The sequence below is a fragment of the Electrona antarctica genome, assembly GCF_951216825.1.
Source record: "Electrona antarctica genome assembly, chromosome: 20".
Lineage (NCBI taxonomy): Eukaryota > Metazoa > Chordata > Actinopteri > Myctophiformes > Myctophidae > Electrona > Electrona antarctica.
In genome coordinates, this window is record NC_136801.1 from 5,491,743 (window position 1) to 5,511,210 (window position 19,468).

The 19,468-nt window shown below is 44.2% G+C and overlaps 1 protein-coding gene across 1 annotated transcript in view; it reads left to right on the top strand.

Moving 5' to 3' along the window:
• arfgef1 (ADP-ribosylation factor guanine nucleotide-exchange factor 1 (brefeldin A-inhibited)) overlaps positions 1-19,468 on the top strand; it is a 91,260-nt gene that overhangs the window by 16,859 nt on the left and 54,933 nt on the right. Inside the window, exon 2 of the mRNA XM_079489294.1 lies at positions 15,423-15,453. Coding sequence (XP_079345420.1) covers positions 15,423-15,453 — 31 coding nt within the window. The remainder of the gene's footprint in view (positions 1-15,422; positions 15,454-19,468) is intronic.

The window sequence follows — 19,468 nt, forward strand, 5'->3', positions numbered from 1 at the left end:
GGTTTCTCAAAATGCATTTTGTGCTCAAACACGAAAATGTATGTATATTTCTGCACAGTAATGAGCAGGATAATATGTCTATACAGGTATATGCTACCTTAGAATAGAATATTGTAGACCTATTTGACATTGCATAAACAAAATGGCCTTGAGATTAACAACCGTCAACGAGCACCAGCTGGACACACACACACACACACACACACACACACACACACACACACACACACACACTGTTATGCACCTTCGTCTAGGGTGAAGGAACATAACATAATTCAGGAGGAGACAGGGTTGAAAAAGAACTTTAGTTTATTGTTGTAGCTCTTTTTTTTCGTTAGCGGAGACAAAGTTTACATTTTCTTGTTCTTTGGTTCACAACTGTATAGTATTGGCTTCAAGGTGCAGGTGCTATGCTAAGAAAACGGCTCTAACTAGAAATCAAAAGTTTACCCCCCAACTAAGGCCCTAACAGAGTTAAACAAAAAATACAATTCTAAATCCCTAACTAACCAAAAGTACAATAAATCGGGGAAAAGAAAATACCTGGCACCCCTACATGGTGAGAGTAGGAACCGGGCTTCACATATGAAAATAGTAGTTTACAAAGATAATAAGAATAACAATTATATGAATAGGAGTGAACTGAGGCTTTTAAGTTAAATAACAAAAGGGCTGAAGGCTTTAACTTAAACAGCTGGGAATAAACAAAACAATACATAACTAAGGCATGACTTAATACAGAACGGAACAGAATAACTTAGAAAGAACAAAACTAAACAAACAGAACGAAAAGGCAGGCAAACGAGCGGAGGACTAGAGGGATCGAGTCTCTGCTGCGAAATATGCTGTCGTCCCCCAGTGAAGTCCAAGTTCAACTGAGCTTTTATAGAGCGACCGGAAGAGTGCTCAGCCAACAGGAAACTGGTGTTGTCGGGGAGAACCAATAAGGAAGAGAGGGGCAGGTCCAATCAGGGACCTGTCACTCACAGCCATGTCTGTGTCTGTATTCATTCATTTGAGTACTGCAGCCAACAGTCTCATCTTTTCCAACTCATTCATAATCAGGAAACAAAAGAAACACAACTTGTAACATGCCATATAACACAATAGATCCAACTTATAATTATTATCCCAGTTTAATAGTCACCATAAATAATAATTATACTTAAACAAATATAATCAAATAACCAACAGGACCGTGGTCCGTAACACACACACACACACACGGTAGACTTCACCACTGCTCCCGATCATCCTTCAAAACCAAGACCACCTGCAGATGAAAGCGAATTAATTTAATTTAATTATGCACATCCAGTGTTACCAATATTTTTTTTACCAGTGTTAATTTATGCAATAAGCCACGAGAGGTCTCAGGTTATCGGGTATTTTACAATGGCTGGGAGGTTTAGGCAGATCCGACGCCCAGCCATTGTAAAATACCCGATAAGCTGGGGCCTCGAGTGGCTTATTGCTTTTCTAAAACGGTTACAAACATATAGCAATATTAACCTAATAAAACTATTAAATTCACAAAAGTAGCTACGCTTTGCGCCACCAGAGCGAGCCACATCACTTCCTTGTTTTGCTCGGCAAGTACAGTAGACTATGACGGGAGAATAGCGCCACACATTCACAGTCATATGAGCCGGGCGGTGCTTAGACGCCCGCCCGGCATGGGTTCGTAAGGCAATCAAGCGCTCCCCTTCCCCAGTACAGCTACAGAGATGCGGAATCAGCTGGGAATGATATAAAGTGATTGAAGGTGTGGGTTATCGGTGAAATTTACAACGGTCACATGACGGTAACCAGCCAATCAGAATCAAGTATTGGGACTAACCGTTTTATAAATGCATTTATTGGTAGCCTGGCATCGGCAGACATGTTGGCAAATGCAAATATTGAGTTGCTACAATCAATCAGATCAAGTACTGTAGCGACAATTACAAGTTGGGTAGTGTATTGGTGATCTGGTTTTAAGTATGACAAAATTATGGCTTGTGGTTTATACAAAGGTTCTCATATTTCAGCTAAACTGTAGACTAAAATATATTTCTGAAAACATTTGAAGCTGGATATAATTACACACGTTGAATAGAGGAAGGGAGCGCTGCCGTGGTCCTTTGTTTGTTGAACTGAATACAGGTCGCTCGTTGGCGAGGTTAAATCATTTGAGTTTCGGCTCTCGGCCTTCGTCAGGGTCATGGGACCCTGACGAAGGCCGAGTGCCGAAACGCGTTGGTCCTTCTTTTTGTAATGCTCTTTGCCATGCCTTAACTCTTAAATAAAGGAGGCTTTTTTCACCTCACTGGAACAGAGTGCCTTGGATCCTCTTCTTTAATGTTCTGGATATATTACATTTTTGATCAGCACTGCCTAGCCTTAGTTTGACAGTTTGATCTGAGGTTCGTGAGCCTCGTACTGTTGGCGCTGCACAGACCTGCACTGTCAGTCATACCATCACACCCTCCCCATATTTAATGGTAGAGCGCACACAGTCTGTTCTGTCTGTTCGACATTTAGCCGTTTGTAAAGGTGCAACCAGGTGACATGCCGATAAACAGTTGTGATTGGTGGGAGTGGGAGGCAGGCCAAACGTCAGAGCAAATCAAATAATAGCTGGAGGATTTGTTTGGTACTTGGGCTAAAATCAATCAATGTAAGTCAATGCAATCATTGTCCCGAAAGGTTTGCAAAACCAAACTGCATGTTGTTGCATGTCGTCGTTGGCCAGGTAATGCCGTGAGGGCTACGCCGCGACGAGTAGGAGGGCCGCCGCGGTGGCGGGGAAGCCTAAGGCGCCTGGATGGAGCCGCCGCGCGTGCAGATCTTGGTGGTCGTAGCAAATATTCAAATGAGAACTTTGCATGTTTGGTCATGCATGGTACTGTAAGGCCTTTTTCACTCTGATCATATTGCAGAACTTTAGCTCACAGCAGGCAGGTTGTTTGCTACAATACATACAGTAGGAAACCGTTCCTTCCCATCATCCATCATTTCATTCCTCCTTCCTGTGTACTGGAGGTACTTGTATGGTTTCCTTTCTTAACCTGAAATATTGAAATGAAGCCTAGCATCCACTGCCCTCAATATTATTATGATCTCTCACTCGCACGGCACGCACGTGCGTGCACGTGCACACACACACACACACACACACACACACACACACACACACACACACTGGAGATGGTTTAGAGACAGAGTTGATTTGTTTTGTATAAGCTGTCCTTGTCATACTTCCCCCTCTCTCTCACTCCCCCCCCCCCCCCCCCCTCTCTCTCTCTCTCTCTCTCTCTCTCTCTCTCTCCATCTCTCTCTCCATGTCTCTCAGCCACTCTCTCTCTCTCCCTCCATCTCTCTCTCTCTCCATCTCTCTCTCTCTCTCCATGTCTCTCAGCCACTCTCTCTCTCTCCCTCCCTCTCTCTCTCCCTCCATCTCTCTCTCTCTCTCTCTCTCTCTCTCCCTCCTCTCTCTCTCTCTCTCTCTCTCTCTCTCTCTCTCCCTCCATCTCTCTCCATCTCTCTCTCTCTCTCTCTCTACCTCCATGTCTCTCATCCAGCCATTCTTCCTCTCTCTCAGCATGCTGTTTTCCTGCTGCTGGTCTTGTGATGTGCTGCAGACCGTCTCCAGAGAGCAGTGTGTTTATCTCTCTCTCTCTCCCTGCCGACAGGGGAGCAGCAGTGTGCACTTCATTGATCTAATGTTAAAGCTCTTATGAAGGTCTGAGTGTGGATAAGTACGGCAGTGATCAAACAACTTAGATAGCAGATAGTAGGGCTCGGCAATTAACCGAAAATATATTGAGACATAGTCACATATACTTTACACTTTAAAACCAATAACCGACTTCATATTGCGCACTAAGCAGTAAAAAAGAAAAAGAAAAATATATATATACAACACACACACACACACACACACACACACACACACACACACACACACACACACACACACACACACACACACTGTTGTTCTTTTATATCAACAAATTGACACTGAGAAATTCGAATAAATGTTTTATAATCAACAAAATGTATTATAACCACTTAACTAACCACTATCACATATTACACTTTGTTGTTCAGTGGCGGTGTACAAAATGCCCAGCAGTTTGTAGATCTGCTATTTTCATCCCAAAACAATATATATCATTAATTGTAAATAATTGAGGCAGAAGTTTGAAATAATCGTGATATTGATTTATTTTGAAGTCTGCAGGTCTAATAACAGAAATGTGTTGCACACACACACACACACACACACACACACACACACACACACACACACACACACACACACACACACACACACACACACGTTGTTGATAACCTGGCTAGCTTGTTGTCCATGTGGCAGATGTTCCCAGTGGGGTGCTGACTGTACTGCTTCTGTCTGTGTGGAATGCCTTGTCATGCCATGCAGGCAGGCAGGAAGGAGGGAGGAGGAGACACTCTCCCTAGCCAGTAATCACTGGCCGTTCAGACTGGGGGAGACTTGAAGTAGGTTGTTTGTTTGGCTCAGGAAGCCGTTTGACTTTGGTGATACATTAAGAATGCAGGCTAGCCGTTTTGACAAGCAAGACTCACTTTTCCACGTACTTTTGGGACATTATGGAGATTTCGCAAGTTAGCTGTGGTGTAAAAGCCTGGACGTAGTCGTGGTAGAGAACGCACGACGAGGATGAGGAGGGGTGGTTCCGTATTTGCTCTCATACTTTCTTCAGAAATGTATCTCTTATCGACAGCATCAAGCTTGAGGACACTATTAAAGTTAACCCATTTAGGCCTGACGTCGAAATTTAAAAAATGTCTTTTTTAAAATGTATTTTTTTTCTGAAAAACCTCATGTTTCTGTATCAGTGGTGCTCAATATTTCGTGTCAAGGACCCCCAAAAAACTGTAATTGGCCGCCGACCCCCATCTGAAAATATGTTGTTCCAGGAACCCCTCAGAAGCAAAGATTTGAGTTAAAAACATTGGCTCTGAAAGAATATATATTCAAAGATTTGTGCCATATTTTCACGGTTTTTCAAAAATAGCAGACCTACAAGCTCGTAGCGCACCACTCGAGAATGCTTCAAACACCAAAAGGGGTTCCCACCCAAAATGGGTTAATTTAGTCCGACAGGGCGGCCGGCCGCGTCCCTTGAGTTCAATGGAGAAATGGTGCCATGTTCTGTTCTGTTCGGTTCCTCAAGTCCATATATATAGATCCATAAACATTGATACGCTGCAGTGGCAACAGATTCTGCTGACTAGCCCATCTATCTACAATCATTTAGACATTGTGTTTTACTTTCCCCCAAACGGGGAGCCTGTGGGGCGGGGTCTTATCTCTCCCTTCCGCTTTCCACACTCTATCTGAGCATTAAGGGTGCTTAGGAGGGACAATGCACTGTGAGCAGATCCGTTATGAGAAAATCACAGCACATCAGGGGGAGTATACGCAGTTATCACCACCAGCCCTAGGGCTAATACACGTTATCACCTTGTCAGTCCTGTTAACACTGTCTCACCCAATACAAATTGTGTGATAAAATATCATATAGAGCGTCGCAGTCCCGCCCCCAACAAGGGCCCAGGAAATTATTTTCCGTTCATTTTCCCCATAGACTTTTCAGAAAGTATTTATTTAAAGACGTTTACGCCGTGGACAAAGCCTACTCTTGTTGTGACAAATCATGACGATAAACACAATGTTTTGGGCAGATCTAATAATTAGTAAGAAGAAAAAAAGGCAGGGTACAACACTTTATTTTGTTTCTCTTGTTATGTTTTTCTTTTTCTTTTCACTAATTATTTGATTGGCCCTAAACATTGTGTTTATTGTCATGATTTGTCACAACAAGAGTTGGCTTTGTCCGTGGCGTGAGCCATTGATAAATTGTGATTCCCTTAAACAGAATAAATACCACACAAGCACACATAGAAAAAGGAAACTTCTGTTTTAGCAAAATCTTAATGTAACTGTTTAATGCTGAAATAATTATTTTATTTAGAGCATGCAAACTACACCTGCATTTTTAAACTGTAGCGCTGTGGTATCTGCTTTCTACTTTCTTCTTCGCTGTGTGTGTGTGTGTGTGTGTGTAACGTTGTGTCTATACTACAGTTCCTCTGTACTGTACTGCTCTGTACATATAATGTCTCTGTAAGTAATGTGGGTCGAGGGCCCATCCACATCCGTACTGAATGTGGAGTATAAAGGTTGTAGTTGTTCAGGGCAGGGAAAGTATCATTTGCTATTCAAGCTGTTCAAGGTTTCCCTGTAGTTGTACAGTCCAGAAATTTGAACAAGATTCGCAGTCACACGAGCACAGTTCTCTAACCTCTACTAGGCTACTCCTGTGCCAGTTACTTGCCTTGCCTTCTTGTATTCTACTGTAGCTTGTTATAGCTGAACATTATTATTATAAGAAGCTGACGTAGCTATATGTTGTAGCTGCTATTCAATTCATGATCAGCATTTAATGCCGTTCAATTGTGTGGATTAGCCATAAACCCTCTGTGAAAAAAATCTGGTATTCTACCAGGAACAGAAGAACTACTACACACCTGTGCTGTGTCTGCATTCCTTTGCCAGCTGAGCCTCTGTTTGTAATACAGTCCTTGAGTTCATCCTGGCATCAGTCAGAGCAACAGGCCTTCTCTTGTGGGAGAGCTGTTTCACAGTGTAGTGCACAGCATATATTGCTGCCTCACACCTGTACACGTTTGCACAAGCACACAGTATGCCGATTTCAAGGACTTTCATGAATCAGTAGTTGTACTTGGTTCACTTTATCGAATGATCATTGATTAATGATAATAAGTTACACCAGTCAGTTGCCTTGTGGTTAGAGTGTCTGCCCTGAAACTGGGAGGTCGGGGTTCGATCCCCGGCCGGGTCATACCAAAGACTGTAAAAATGGGACCCAATGCCTCCCTGCTTGGCACTCGGCATCAATGGGTAGGATTGGGGGGTCAAATCAACTAATCAAATGATTCCCGAGCGCGTCACAGCTGCAGCTCACCGCTCCTCGGCTGCGGCTTACCGCTCCGAGAGATGGGTCAAATGCGGAGAACAAATTTCACTCCGGTAACGTGTGTGACAAATCGTACGACTTTGACTTTAATTGATAAGCAAGGATTTAACTTAGAATCTGAATCTACTACAAACCACGTCCGTAATACCTGAGATAGAGGCAATGCTGAAACATGTCCTGAAAATACTGGTGTTTAACCCATTCTGTACGGGAACCCATTTTGGTGTTTTAACTAAGCATTATGTTATACTTTAGCTATTGAAAAATAGCAGATCTACAAGCTCATAGCGCGCCACCGAGTGGCGGGCTACGAGCTTGTAGGTCTGCTATTTTTGAAAAATCGTGAAAATGCGACACATCTTTGAATATATATATTCTTTCAGAATACTTTTTTTTTTAATTTCGACGTCTGGCCTAAATGGGTTAAATTAACCAAACACAATGAAACCTGTAAATTATTGTTACATCAAAGATATTAACCACCTCTCACTGTAATAATTCCACGACAACACAGAGGAAAGCACTGTGAGGAAAGCACTACCCTACTGAATAGGGTAATCATATTTTCAAACCACCAAGCCAATCTGTCATGTTGTCGTTCATACAACAGGCGCACATGTATGCGCACCATGTGTGTTCTAATCAGATTTAGGGTGGGAGATAAGTTACATTTACAAAGGGAAACAGGCTGGGGGGGATGTTGTGGACAGTTGAGTATCGGAAATTGAATTAAGTTAATCATGTATCTTGTAATGTGTATTAGTTGCTGACTAATATTGACATCAGTCATAAAAGGATCATCAGGTACTAATAATTGTCTCCGCCAGGCCGAAGGCAAGATAGCAGATGAATGAATGCTGCATACCCAATTTCAGTGAGCATTTCAGAGCACTCTTGTTCTCAATTGCAAGGACAAAAGCCACTGTAGATGAACACTACTGTAGCATTTACAGTGGTGTGTGTGTGTGTGTGTGTGTGTGTGTGTGTGTGTGTGTGTGTGTGTGTGTGTGTGTGTGTGTGTGTGTGTGTGTGTGTGTGTGTGTGTGTGTGTGTGTGTGTGTGTGTGTGTGTGTGTGTGTGTGTGTGTGTGTGTGTGTGTGTGTGTGTGTGTGTGTGTGTGTGTGTGTGTGTGTGTGTGTGTGTGTGTGTGTGTGTGTGCATTAATACATGTCACTGCACTCTCTTTGTGCTCTGTAATCTGGCTAGTGCTCAGGACTCTCCCTCACGGCTCCTGTTCTTAGTGTCCAGGCTGTGTGGCTGCGGTCAGCGGAGAAATGATTAGCCAGCCTTTGAATGATCTTATGGCCATTATTGCTTAAATAACTGGACTGAGTTGAGTTCAGGCGGCAAGCATCCCCTTTTTTAAATTGAAACCATAATAGGAAGGAACTTAGGAAGTGACAGTTCATGACATGTGAATTTCGGCCACTAGTTTAGCTATTATTTCCCCCCCATGATTTCCTCCCTACTGGCTGCAGAAGCACAAAACTATTCAAGTGAAGGGGTTTTTGGCCGGACTTTACACTTGATTTTATTACCTTAATAAACATTGTCATAAATACTTTATGCTTTCAGTCGCTAGTTTAACCCATTTAGGCCTGACGTCGAAATAAAAAAAAAAGTCTTCTGAAAGAATATATATTCAAAGATGTGTGCCGCATTTTCACGATTTTTCAAAAATAGCAGACCTACAAGCTCGTAGCGCGCCACTCGGTGGCGCGCTATGAGCTTGTAGATCTGCTGTTTTTCAATAGCTAAAGTATAACATAATGCTTAGTTAAATCACCGAAAGGGGTTCCCGCCCAGAATGGGTTAAAAATCTTCTTTCAATTACCATGATATGCAATTCGTAAATTATGGTTCCATTAAAACAAATTAAGTACCGTATATATTTCTAGGGCTTCTACTGGTTCTACCGAAGGAAGACTCGCACAAGTTCGCTGCCGACGGTTGCAGCCAATAACGGTCGTATCTAGGGTTTCTTTGGGGACTGGAAGTACAAAGATGGTGGATTAGAAGTCGCCTAAAAAGTAGCTTCAAAACGGTCTGTAGAATCCAGTGGGGCTCCCTTTGTCCTTTTTCATTTTGACAGTCTATGGTTTAGTAATTAATAGTAGGGTGGTATATAGAGGGCTTGGTTGGCATGGTGATCATGATTCATCAGGGAAATGGTGGTGATAATCCCTGTAGGACTTTAAAAATCAATTCTGCATTCCAAGGGAGCCAAAATAGGGGTATTGTTTTTGTCTTTTCATCAAGTCTAGTCTGGAACAGAAGCGTAAACATTGGGCCACTAAGGGCACAGGCCCAGTTAATTGAAATCCTGCCCTGTCTAGTTTGGCAGCCCCTCTGCAACCCCTGTGCATACACACAGCCCCTCACCCCCTGTGGCCTGTGCATACACATTTCTGTTGTAGTCAACCACAGCAAAGCCACTTTTGTTTTAAATGGCCCCCCGTTAGCAAGTTGGCAAAACCGGTTTCACCTATCGGCCGGAGTTGCGTGTCTGGCCACATGCTCACGATATGGAGACTGGCCTGAACTTCATATGGCTGATATGGAACTCCATATCTGCATGAAATTGACAGTCAGAAACTCCATATAGATAGATCTCCATATATTGGCAGAAAGGAACGTCGGGTACTCTGACAACAGGTACAATGTGTATCTGATGTAATGGGATCAGTATCATGCTTGATCAAATTACCACATTGCACTCCACCTATTTTCCAGCAGGTCTAAAAGTTTAACAAGCATTGCGGATGCAACATATTGTGAGCTTGTGCTGTATCGGCTATTTTTGTTATGCAATAAATCATGCTTAATGGTGCATTTGGTTAACATTTGTTATCTCGGAGTTACGGGTCGTGGTGTGACACATGCTGCCATTCCCCCCACGACACCACCCCAGACAGCTGTTACATTTAAACTGTACATGCCATTGATACCAAACGTACCTCCTTGAGGCCGAAAGAAAAGTGATATGTCTGCACATAATGGCTGTCCCCAAGGGTGAATTTTCATACTCTGACTTTAATGTAGTAGACTCGTAATGCTCCCTTTGTGTCCTATAAGTTACTGTAATTCACTGTGGCTATTGGGGTCAAACGATAGAGCCAAGGGGAAGAGGACAGCGCACCTTGAAAGTTCAACATGATGAAAACTGCTTCCACTTTAACCCATTCTGGGCGGGAACCCTTTTTGGTGTTTTAAACATTATTATAATTTAGCTATTGAAAAATAGCAGATCTACAAGCTCATAGCGCGCCACCGAGTGGCGCGCTACGAGCTTGTAGGTCTGCTATTTTTGAAAAATCGTTAAAATGTGGCGCAAATCATTGAATATATATTTCAGAGCGAACATTTTTAACGAAAATATTTGCTTATAGGGGGTCCCTGGAACAACATATTTTGAGATGGGGGTCCGTGGCCCAATAGAGATAATTCTGGGGGTCCTTGGCTTGACATGAAAAAGGTTGAGCACCACTGACATAGAAACATTTTTTATCGACCTCAGTCCAGAATGGCTTAAGAAGTGGTGAGTCAGGTTTAGTTTCTGTTGGCTGGCTCTCATACATTATGGAAGCCACAAAGGCTAGCTTTGTCTCGGGGTCTGGTTAGCGCTATAGCGCCTCAGAGAGAGAGCCGTATGGGCCCCCTCCTAATGTATCTGGTCACCATAATGGGTTTCCTATGTAGGCCCCTCTAATGTGGGGGGCCTTGGTTAGCCCAGGATGGGGGCTTGATATCAATGTTGTCGAGCTGGGGGGGAGCATGCTCCAGGCCTGTAAACAGACTACAGAGCAGTGTGTTTGCTCTCAGCTGCTGGAAGGCCTGGTTACAGCAGCTTCTATCTACAGTAGTCATCTCCAGCTCTTTGGGAGAGATTCTTGCCCTAGGGCAGGTGGAGCTGGAGTCATCAGTGTCGGTAGACACTTTTTCTGATTTGTCTTTTTTTCCTTGTCTCTCAGAGAAACCAGCATGATAGGCCCGCTTCATTCTGTGAACTCTCGAGAAAGGCTAATGATTAATCCTGCAGAGCAGCAGGGCAGGGGCACCTCATTACGGTAACCATCAAAATTGTCCCTATCTATTCATTAACTGCCGCTTATTCTGGGGGTCTCAGGAATCAATGAGACAGTCTTTTCAAGGTCAACAGCACTCGCTCTACACCTAGCACAGCACAGGAGCAGAGGTGCGGAATGAGCAGTTAAATCTGTGGCAAAAGTGCTAGCAGTAATGTACCGTTTCTGGGCAAATTGTAGGCTGTAGAAAATTCTACTTAAAGCGGCTGTGGAAATCATTCGGTCTTTCTCTCCCACTCCCCGTTTGTCTGGCAGACAAAATCTATTCTTCTTCTTCATCAACACCACTTACATTATGATCATAATATACACCACCGGGGGCACGGTGGCACAGTCGGTAGTGCTGACGCCTCACAGCTAGAAGGTCCTGGGTTCGATTCCCGCTGGGGACGCTGTGGGTGCTGGGGGGCGTGTTCCCTCCTCCATGTCATCAGTGCCCATACCCGAGGCGGGGTTGGCGAAAGGGCCTTTCTGTGTGTACCCTCACAAAAAAACATGCAGTAATCCTGGTCTCTAAACTGCCTCCCCCTGGCCAGCCGGGGAGCCTGATGGAGGGGAAAGGAACTGGTTGGAATAACGTGTTCCTTCCACGCGCTACGTCGGACCAGGGAAACGCCCCCCTGTCAGGTGTAAAGGAGCAACTTGGACATGAAGGAAGCATGAGTTCAAGTCCGTTGCTCTCCCCAGGTTGGTGGAGGGTGTGTAGAGCCCAGGATCACATTAGATAATTGACACAGGGGTGAAAAATGGGTTACAAAATCGTGGGATAAAAAAAATAATTGAAAAAGATAATAAATGTATACACCACCAAAAATATTATCTGAATGACAATCCCAAACACACCACCAAACTGACTGTGTGTGCACGGTAGCTGCCTCAGTGTTTGGCGTCCTGTTTACTTTAACCCATTTTTGGCGGGAACCCCTTTTGGTGTTAGCATTATGTTATGCTTTAGCTATTGAAAAATAGCAGATCTACAAGCTCATAGCGCGCCACTCGGTGGCGCTCTATGAGCTTGTAGATCTGCTATTTTTGAAAAATCGAAGAACGACTGACATAGAAACATAGCCTTTTCAGAAAACTGTCAGGATGTAGAAGACATTTTTAGAATCTGATCTCAGGCCTAAATAGGTTAAACACTCATTTGAATGAATTTGGTCACTGGTGGTGTACCTCGCAGATCAGTTTACATGAGTCCAGTTCTGAACAGGCGGCTGGCTGGTCAGTGCATCGCAAAGTTCACAACCAAGCCTTCGGTTCTGCCCACATTCTGGCAACATTCCGACCCACAGCCTGCTTATTGCAGAGTAAAATCCTCAGTGTGACTCATAAGTTTGAGATTGAATGCTAGACCGACTGCTGAGAGAGTGATTCATCAACGGTGGAGAAAAGGCCACACATCGATTCTGTGGCTCGCTGCGGATATTTGTTTTTTTCGGTTTTATTTTGCTCGAGAACACCTTGTTCGGGTCCAGCGCTCTGATGTGCAGGATGTTTAACCCATTTTGACCTGAGATCAGATTCTAAAAATGTCTTGTACATCCTGACAGTTTTCTGATTTTTCAAAAATAGCAGACCTAGACCTCAGAGTTCCCTATTGGGAGTATCCTTCTGCGCTGGTACGTGTCCGCCTAGTATCAATATTAGATCCATATCATGATATTAAGTAACTAGCTCTGGTTAACGCACAAGGGTTCTTAGGAAAGATGTAGTCTGTGGAGCTGTAAAGCCAACGTTCTCGTAACTAATGTTGTACCTTCACTCTCCTTCCATGAAGGACGTGGCCTCCAGGGTGATGAGTCCTAGGGTTCATGGCAACGTTTGGATTTGCTTTTCCTCTTGTAGCCCAATCACGACTGACTGACTCATTCATTCATGGCCTATTATTGCTCCACGGCCATCAGCACCACACTGATTTTCCACAGCACGCAGATAGCTGTGAACACACACACACACACACACGCACTCGCACTCGCGCACACACACACACACACACACACACACACACACACACACACACACACACACACACACACACACACACACACACACACACACACACACGCAAGCAAGTTGCAGACATTTCAGGAACAGCGATAGATGGCAACGTTTCAGTCAAAGACCTTCTTCAGGCATCTCAGAGATGCCTGAAGAAGGTCTTTGACCGAAACATTGCCAATAAAGTTCGTATTGCAAGTGCAGACGGTGTGTGGGTCTTTGTGCACTTTAGGTGCATTTCTCTGAATACATTGAGCCCTGCCTAGTGCCTACGCACCCACCTCAGAGCATACAGGTGTGCATAAGACTTTGTTGCCTATTTAACACAAAGCTCCGGCTACGGAGACTGTTCATATTCGTTGCTGTTACTGTTGCTATGTAAGAATTCTACTGAATGACTGTGTGTAGCCTCAGTTGAACCTCTCTGTTTCACCATTATCTACTGAATGACTGAATGTAGCCTCAGTTGAACCTCTCTCTGTTTCACCATTATCTACTGAATGACTGCGTGTAGCCTCAGTTGAACCTCTGTTTCACCATTATCTACTGAATGACTGCGTGTAGCCTCAGTTGAACCTCTCTGTTTCACCATTATCTACTGAATGACTGCGTGTAGCCTCAGTTGAACCTCTCTGTTTCACCATTATCTACTGAATGACTGCGTGTAGCCTCAGTTGAACCTCTCTGTTTCTAGCCTGGCTAATAAGCCAGACTAATATCACACAACACTGTCGCGGTATATCAGTCTGGGCTGGCTCCACTTGGATTTCATTTCCCGGGGAACATTTTCTCTTTGACGCAATTGGTCAGAGCTACTGTCAGTCAAAGGTCTCAAGCATTGAACGTCACTGTACCAAAGCCCGCCCATATTGCATACCGTGTCCCGATTGGTCCGACCTGTTCTCTGCTGTAGGAAAGAGGCGTGCTACTGAGCCTCGCCAGACCGTAATCCGCTGGTAGGCAACTTTTTTTTGCCAACGGCTGATTCGGTCTGGTTTATTAACCAGGCTACTCTGTTTCACCATTATCTACTGAATGACTGCGTGTAGCCTCAGTTGAACCTCTCTGTTTCACCATTATCTACTGAATGACTGCGTGTAGCCTCAGTTGAACTTCTCTGTTTCACCATTATCTACTGAATGACTGCGTGTAGCCTCAGTTGAACCTCTCTGTTTCACCATTATCTACTGAATGACTGCGTGTAGCCTCAGTTGAACCTCTCTGTTTCACCATTATCTACTGAATGACTGCGTGTAGCCTCAGTTGAACCTCTCTGTTTCACCATTATCTACTGAATGACTGCGTGTAGCCTCAGTTGAACCTCTCTGTTTCACCATTATCTCACCTCGGCTCTCACTATAACTGTATCTCTCAGTCTCTTCTTTCTTCTTCTCCTATATGTCAGACTCATTGCTCAGACTCTTTCCTCCATGTCTGGGCTAGTGGTAACCTAAACTGTGTTTCTACTGTGTGTAAACTGTGCTACTACTGGTCAGTGTGTTAGTGTTACCACATTGATCTGTCTTCTTTCTCTCTGGGGGAAAATAAATCACTGTGTGTGTCACTTCGATGGCAACCATCATATTCACAAAAAAAACACACTCATGTTTGCACAAATAATCTTTTAGAGTGTCTTGAGGTTTCACTCCATATCACCTTTTATGTCATGCAAAGTGTACAAAGTGTACATGCACGTAACATTACTCCTGTTTGAGCCTCAGACCTCCTGAAAGCACAGCTGCGTGCACAACTTTGAGGGAGATTTCTTTGTTTTTTTTGTTGCTATAGCTGTCATCTCGGATGCATGTAAACATGACAGATAGCATGTGCTCAGCAGGAACCTCTGAAGGAGCCTCTGATTATGAGGATAACTGAGTTTTAAGAAGAAGCTGAAGTTGTTTTTGTTCACTCATTATAATGTATATTTACTTTATTATCAATGTTGAAGATTTAATTGTACTGTGGAGCTAGCTATCAAATGTAGTAGACGGATCATGAGTTGTCTTGTGTTGTGTTGGATGAATGTTGTATGTAAATGTATGTAATAATGATATGTTTAAGACCCCAGGAAGAATAGCTACTGTGTTTCACAGTAAGCTAATGGGGATCTAATAAATAAATCAAATCTCTGAAACTCAGGCCTTCGTCAACGAGACAAACACCTCTGTGCCGATGAGGGTTGCATATACTTTAACCTATGCTGCTATTCCCTTTGGTGTTATTAGCTTAGTAAAACACGGGCAGAATTTACTTTCCCCTAGGCTGATCCTTGACTAACCTCTCTCTCTCTCTCCCCTTTCTATTTCAGAGGAAATCAAAGAAGACTCGGAAAGATTGAGGTAAGCAGATTTTAATGATTTAAAACAAGATCCCTCTGTCTGTGGCATTTGCAACGCCTACATGTCAGTTCAGCAGAGTGCGGTGGTACTGAGATGGTTCCGTGCTCCTCCTCATCACACGTTACGCCCTCCCTCCCAGTGTAAACTCTGGAGTCCTCACCTCACTGTCGGGTGAAAAGAAGCAGCTGCTGCTGAAGTTTTGGAGGAGACGTGTGTTTTCCAGACTCTCCCCAAGACCAGCCAGTAGAGGACAACAACAGTGATAGGGACTACATTGGTGAATTGCGATTTTGCCATAATACCCTATAGAGCATCGCAGTTTCCTCATAGACTTTTCAGAAAGTATTTATTTAAAGACGTTTATGCCGCGGACAAAGCCAACTCTTGTTGTGACAAATCATGACAATAAACACAATATTTTGGGCCAAACAAAGAATTATAAAGTAGAAAAGAACGGCAGGTTACAACACTTTTTTTTGTTTTTCTTCTTTGTTTGGTCCAAAATATTGTGTTTGTTGTCATGATTTGTCACGACTCGAGTTGGCTTCGTACGACGCTTAAAAGGTCTTTAAATAAATACTTTTTGAAATGTCTATGGGAAAAATGCACTGGGATTCATTTCCTGGGCCTGGCGTCGTCATGAAAGGGGGCGGGACTGCGGCGCTCTATTGGGCCCGAATATAAGACTACGTTCGGGACAATATGGATAACTTAAAATAGGAGGAAAATGAAATAATTGTAAAAAAAAGAAAGAAAAACAATTGGGGAGAAAAAGCTAATTCCCATCAGGTAGTCATTTAAATGGTTTTGTCTGCCTGTGGCCCTGTGAGATTCAAGGCAAGCAGCCTTCCCTCTCTCTCAGTCGCTGTGGGTCATTCTTGTGTTCAGTGAAGGGATCTGTCTCTGTGCTGCCTAGGCTCTAGTGTGTTTTTGTGTTCGCCCCTTACCTTCTTGTTAACGGGTCCCAGTCCCACCACAAACCCTGGCCTTTTGCCCAAGGGGGGGGGGGGGGGGGGGGGGGGGGGGGTGGACTGCCAAGCAACGCAGGCCTTGGAATGAGATGTAGCATGATTGCCACTCCTCTCTACCCCGTCCTCACCGCTGCCAGCTTCTCTCTGTGTTCCCTTCCCTCTCTTGTTGTTATCTCTCTGTCTCTCTCCATTCACATTCCTTTCCTCTGATTTGCACATAAACAGAAAAACCACATCGGGAGGCCAATGTTGTCTTGAAGGAGACTCCTGGGTCCGTTGGTGGTTGAGGCTTTTCTGATTTAATTATACACACAAGTAAGACGAGCGAACGCGGGAAGCGAACGCAGCTCGTAAATTGCAATAACAACAATTAGAATAAATTACGTACTTTTTTTGTGTTTTTTTTAAGTTCCCTTTTTTATTTATTTTTGTTTTTTTTTTAGATTTAGTTTTTAGTTTTTTTAAGTTAAGGTTTTTTTTAAGTTCCCTTTTTTTTTTTTTTTTTTCTTAAGTTAAGTTTTTTTAAGTTAAGTTTTTTGTGTGTGTGTGTTTTTGTGTGTGATACAGCTGCACCGTCTGGTGGCAGGCGGGTGGTGTTACAGCGTGACACACAGACCGACAGACAGACATGTTCTGCTAGGTCTCATAGTTAGTGCTCACTGCGTTCGCAATCATAAATGTCTGGACCTTCACAGCTAGAAGGTCATGGGTTCGATTCCCGCTGGGGGGGCGTGTTCTCTCCTCCGCGTCATCAGAGCCCTTACCCTAGGTGGGGTTGGCAAAAGGGTATAGAGGGTATGCGCATGCTTAAAGTGAATGGCAAATCGAGTGGCAAAGCAACATGCAAAGTGAGTTTAACATTGTTTAATGTTGTTTAATGCAATCAGATAGGACTTTTCTGTTTGGATGTATGGGCTGTCAAGGCCAGAAAGTAGTTTTTTGCCACTCAGTAGGCATTCCTGCATAACTTCAGGGTTTGATGATGATGTCACGCGCATACCCTCTATTTCTGTGTGGAGTTTGCATGTTCTCCCTGTGTCCCCTAGGGTAGGTACTAGGTGCATGTTCTCCCTGTGTCCCCTAGGGTAGGTACTAGGTGCATGTTCTCCCTGTGTCCCCTAGGGTAGGTAGTAGGTGCATGTTCTCCCTGTGTCCCCTAGGATAGGTACTAGGTGCATGTTCTCCCTGTGTCCCCTAGGGTAGGTACTAGGTGCATGTTCTCCCTGTGTCCCCTAGGGTAGGTACTAGGTGCATGTTCTCCCTGTGTCCCCTAGGGTAGGTAGTAGGTGCATGTTCTCCCTGTGTCCCCTAGGATAGGTACTAGGTGCATGTTCTCCCTGTGTCCCCTAGGGTAGGTACTAGGTGCATGTTCTCCCTGTGTCCCCTAGGGTAGGTACTAGTACTAGGTGCCCTCACAAAAAACATGCAAACCAAAAGTCTGACGTGTATCTCCTGTACCCGAGTACCCCTGGTGGGTTAAGGATTTCCACCTGTGCAAATCTCAGATGTGACGGAAAATGTGAAGCTAGCGTGATTGTGTTAGAAAATCGTATCATCCCTCTCACTGCTATGGCCTTAACACAAGTCCCTGCACCACTTCAGAACCAGAACATCGTATCATCCCTCTCACTGCTATGGCCTTAACACAAGTCCCTGCACCACTTCAGAACCAGAACATCGTATCATCCCTCTCACTGCTATGGCCTTAACACAAGTCCCTGCACCACTTCAGAACCAGAACATCGTATCATCCCTCTCACTGCTATGGCCTTAACACAAGTCCCTGCACCACTTCAGAACCAGAACATCGTATCATCCCTCTCACTGCTATGGCCTTAACACAAGTCCCTGCACCACTTCAGAACCAGAACATCGTATCATCCCTCTCACTGCTATGGCCTTAACACAAGTCCCTGCACCACTTCAGAACCAGAACATCGTATCATCCCTCTCACTGCTATGGCCTTAACACAAGTCCCTGCACCACTTCAGAACCAGAACATCGTATCATCCCTCTCACTGCTATGGCCTTAACACAAGTCCCTGCACCACTTCAGAACCAGAACATCGTATCATCCCTCTCACTGCTATGGCCTTAACACAAGTCCCTGCACCACTTCAGAACCAGAACATCGTATCATCCCTCTCACTGCTATGGCCTTAACACAAGTCCCTGCACCACTTCAGAACCAGAACATCGTATCATCCCTCTCACTGCTATGGCCTTAACACAAGTCCCTGCACCACTTCAGAACTTTCTTTTTATCATATAATGGGATGGCCATTATCAGCTTTCCCTATACTGGACAAATTCCACACTGCCAGCGTTAAGCTTAGCTTATACTGTAGCTCTATGGAAGACTGTACCTCTCGGGAGCCATCGCCACCTCCCTAGCCTGAATGACTAAAGTACACTTAAGGTCCATATTATGAATATCCAATTCATCTGAAAGCTCTAATGATAGACTTAAGGGCTTGGAAGGAAGATGTACAAGATGATATATCCTTGGTTGACTGGGGTGCCATATGTGCACAAGTACACAGACAAACTGCAAATACTAGAATAAGCGGCAAAAATCTGAGGTTTGGCTGGTTCTAGGGCTGGGGGCAGGCTGGCTGAGTCCAGAAATAACCTACAGGAGCAGAGCGGGGTAACGGCTCCCCGTAGACGCGCTACACTGTAGGTGAGACTGTAGTGTTGATAACCGTAGCTGAATTACTGTGATGTGACGTCATTGTAAAAGAAAAATTATCACACCCGTGTGAAGTGAGGGGCACTCTTATCATCGTACATCATCATGATGTAAAAGCTGGATGTAGGAGGGGCTAGCGCCCCTCAAAAATCAAACCTGTGTGAAGTGAGGGGCGCTCTTATCCATATGCCATCAGATTCATACGTCATCTCATTCTGGCCAATCACAATTTCGCGTCCTAACTTTTGTCTTCAATGTTTGTGTTTACACACTTTTGTCTTCAATGTTTGTGTTTACACAGACCCTCAAAAGCCGGACATAGGAGGGGCTAGCGCCCCTCATAAAGGAAAA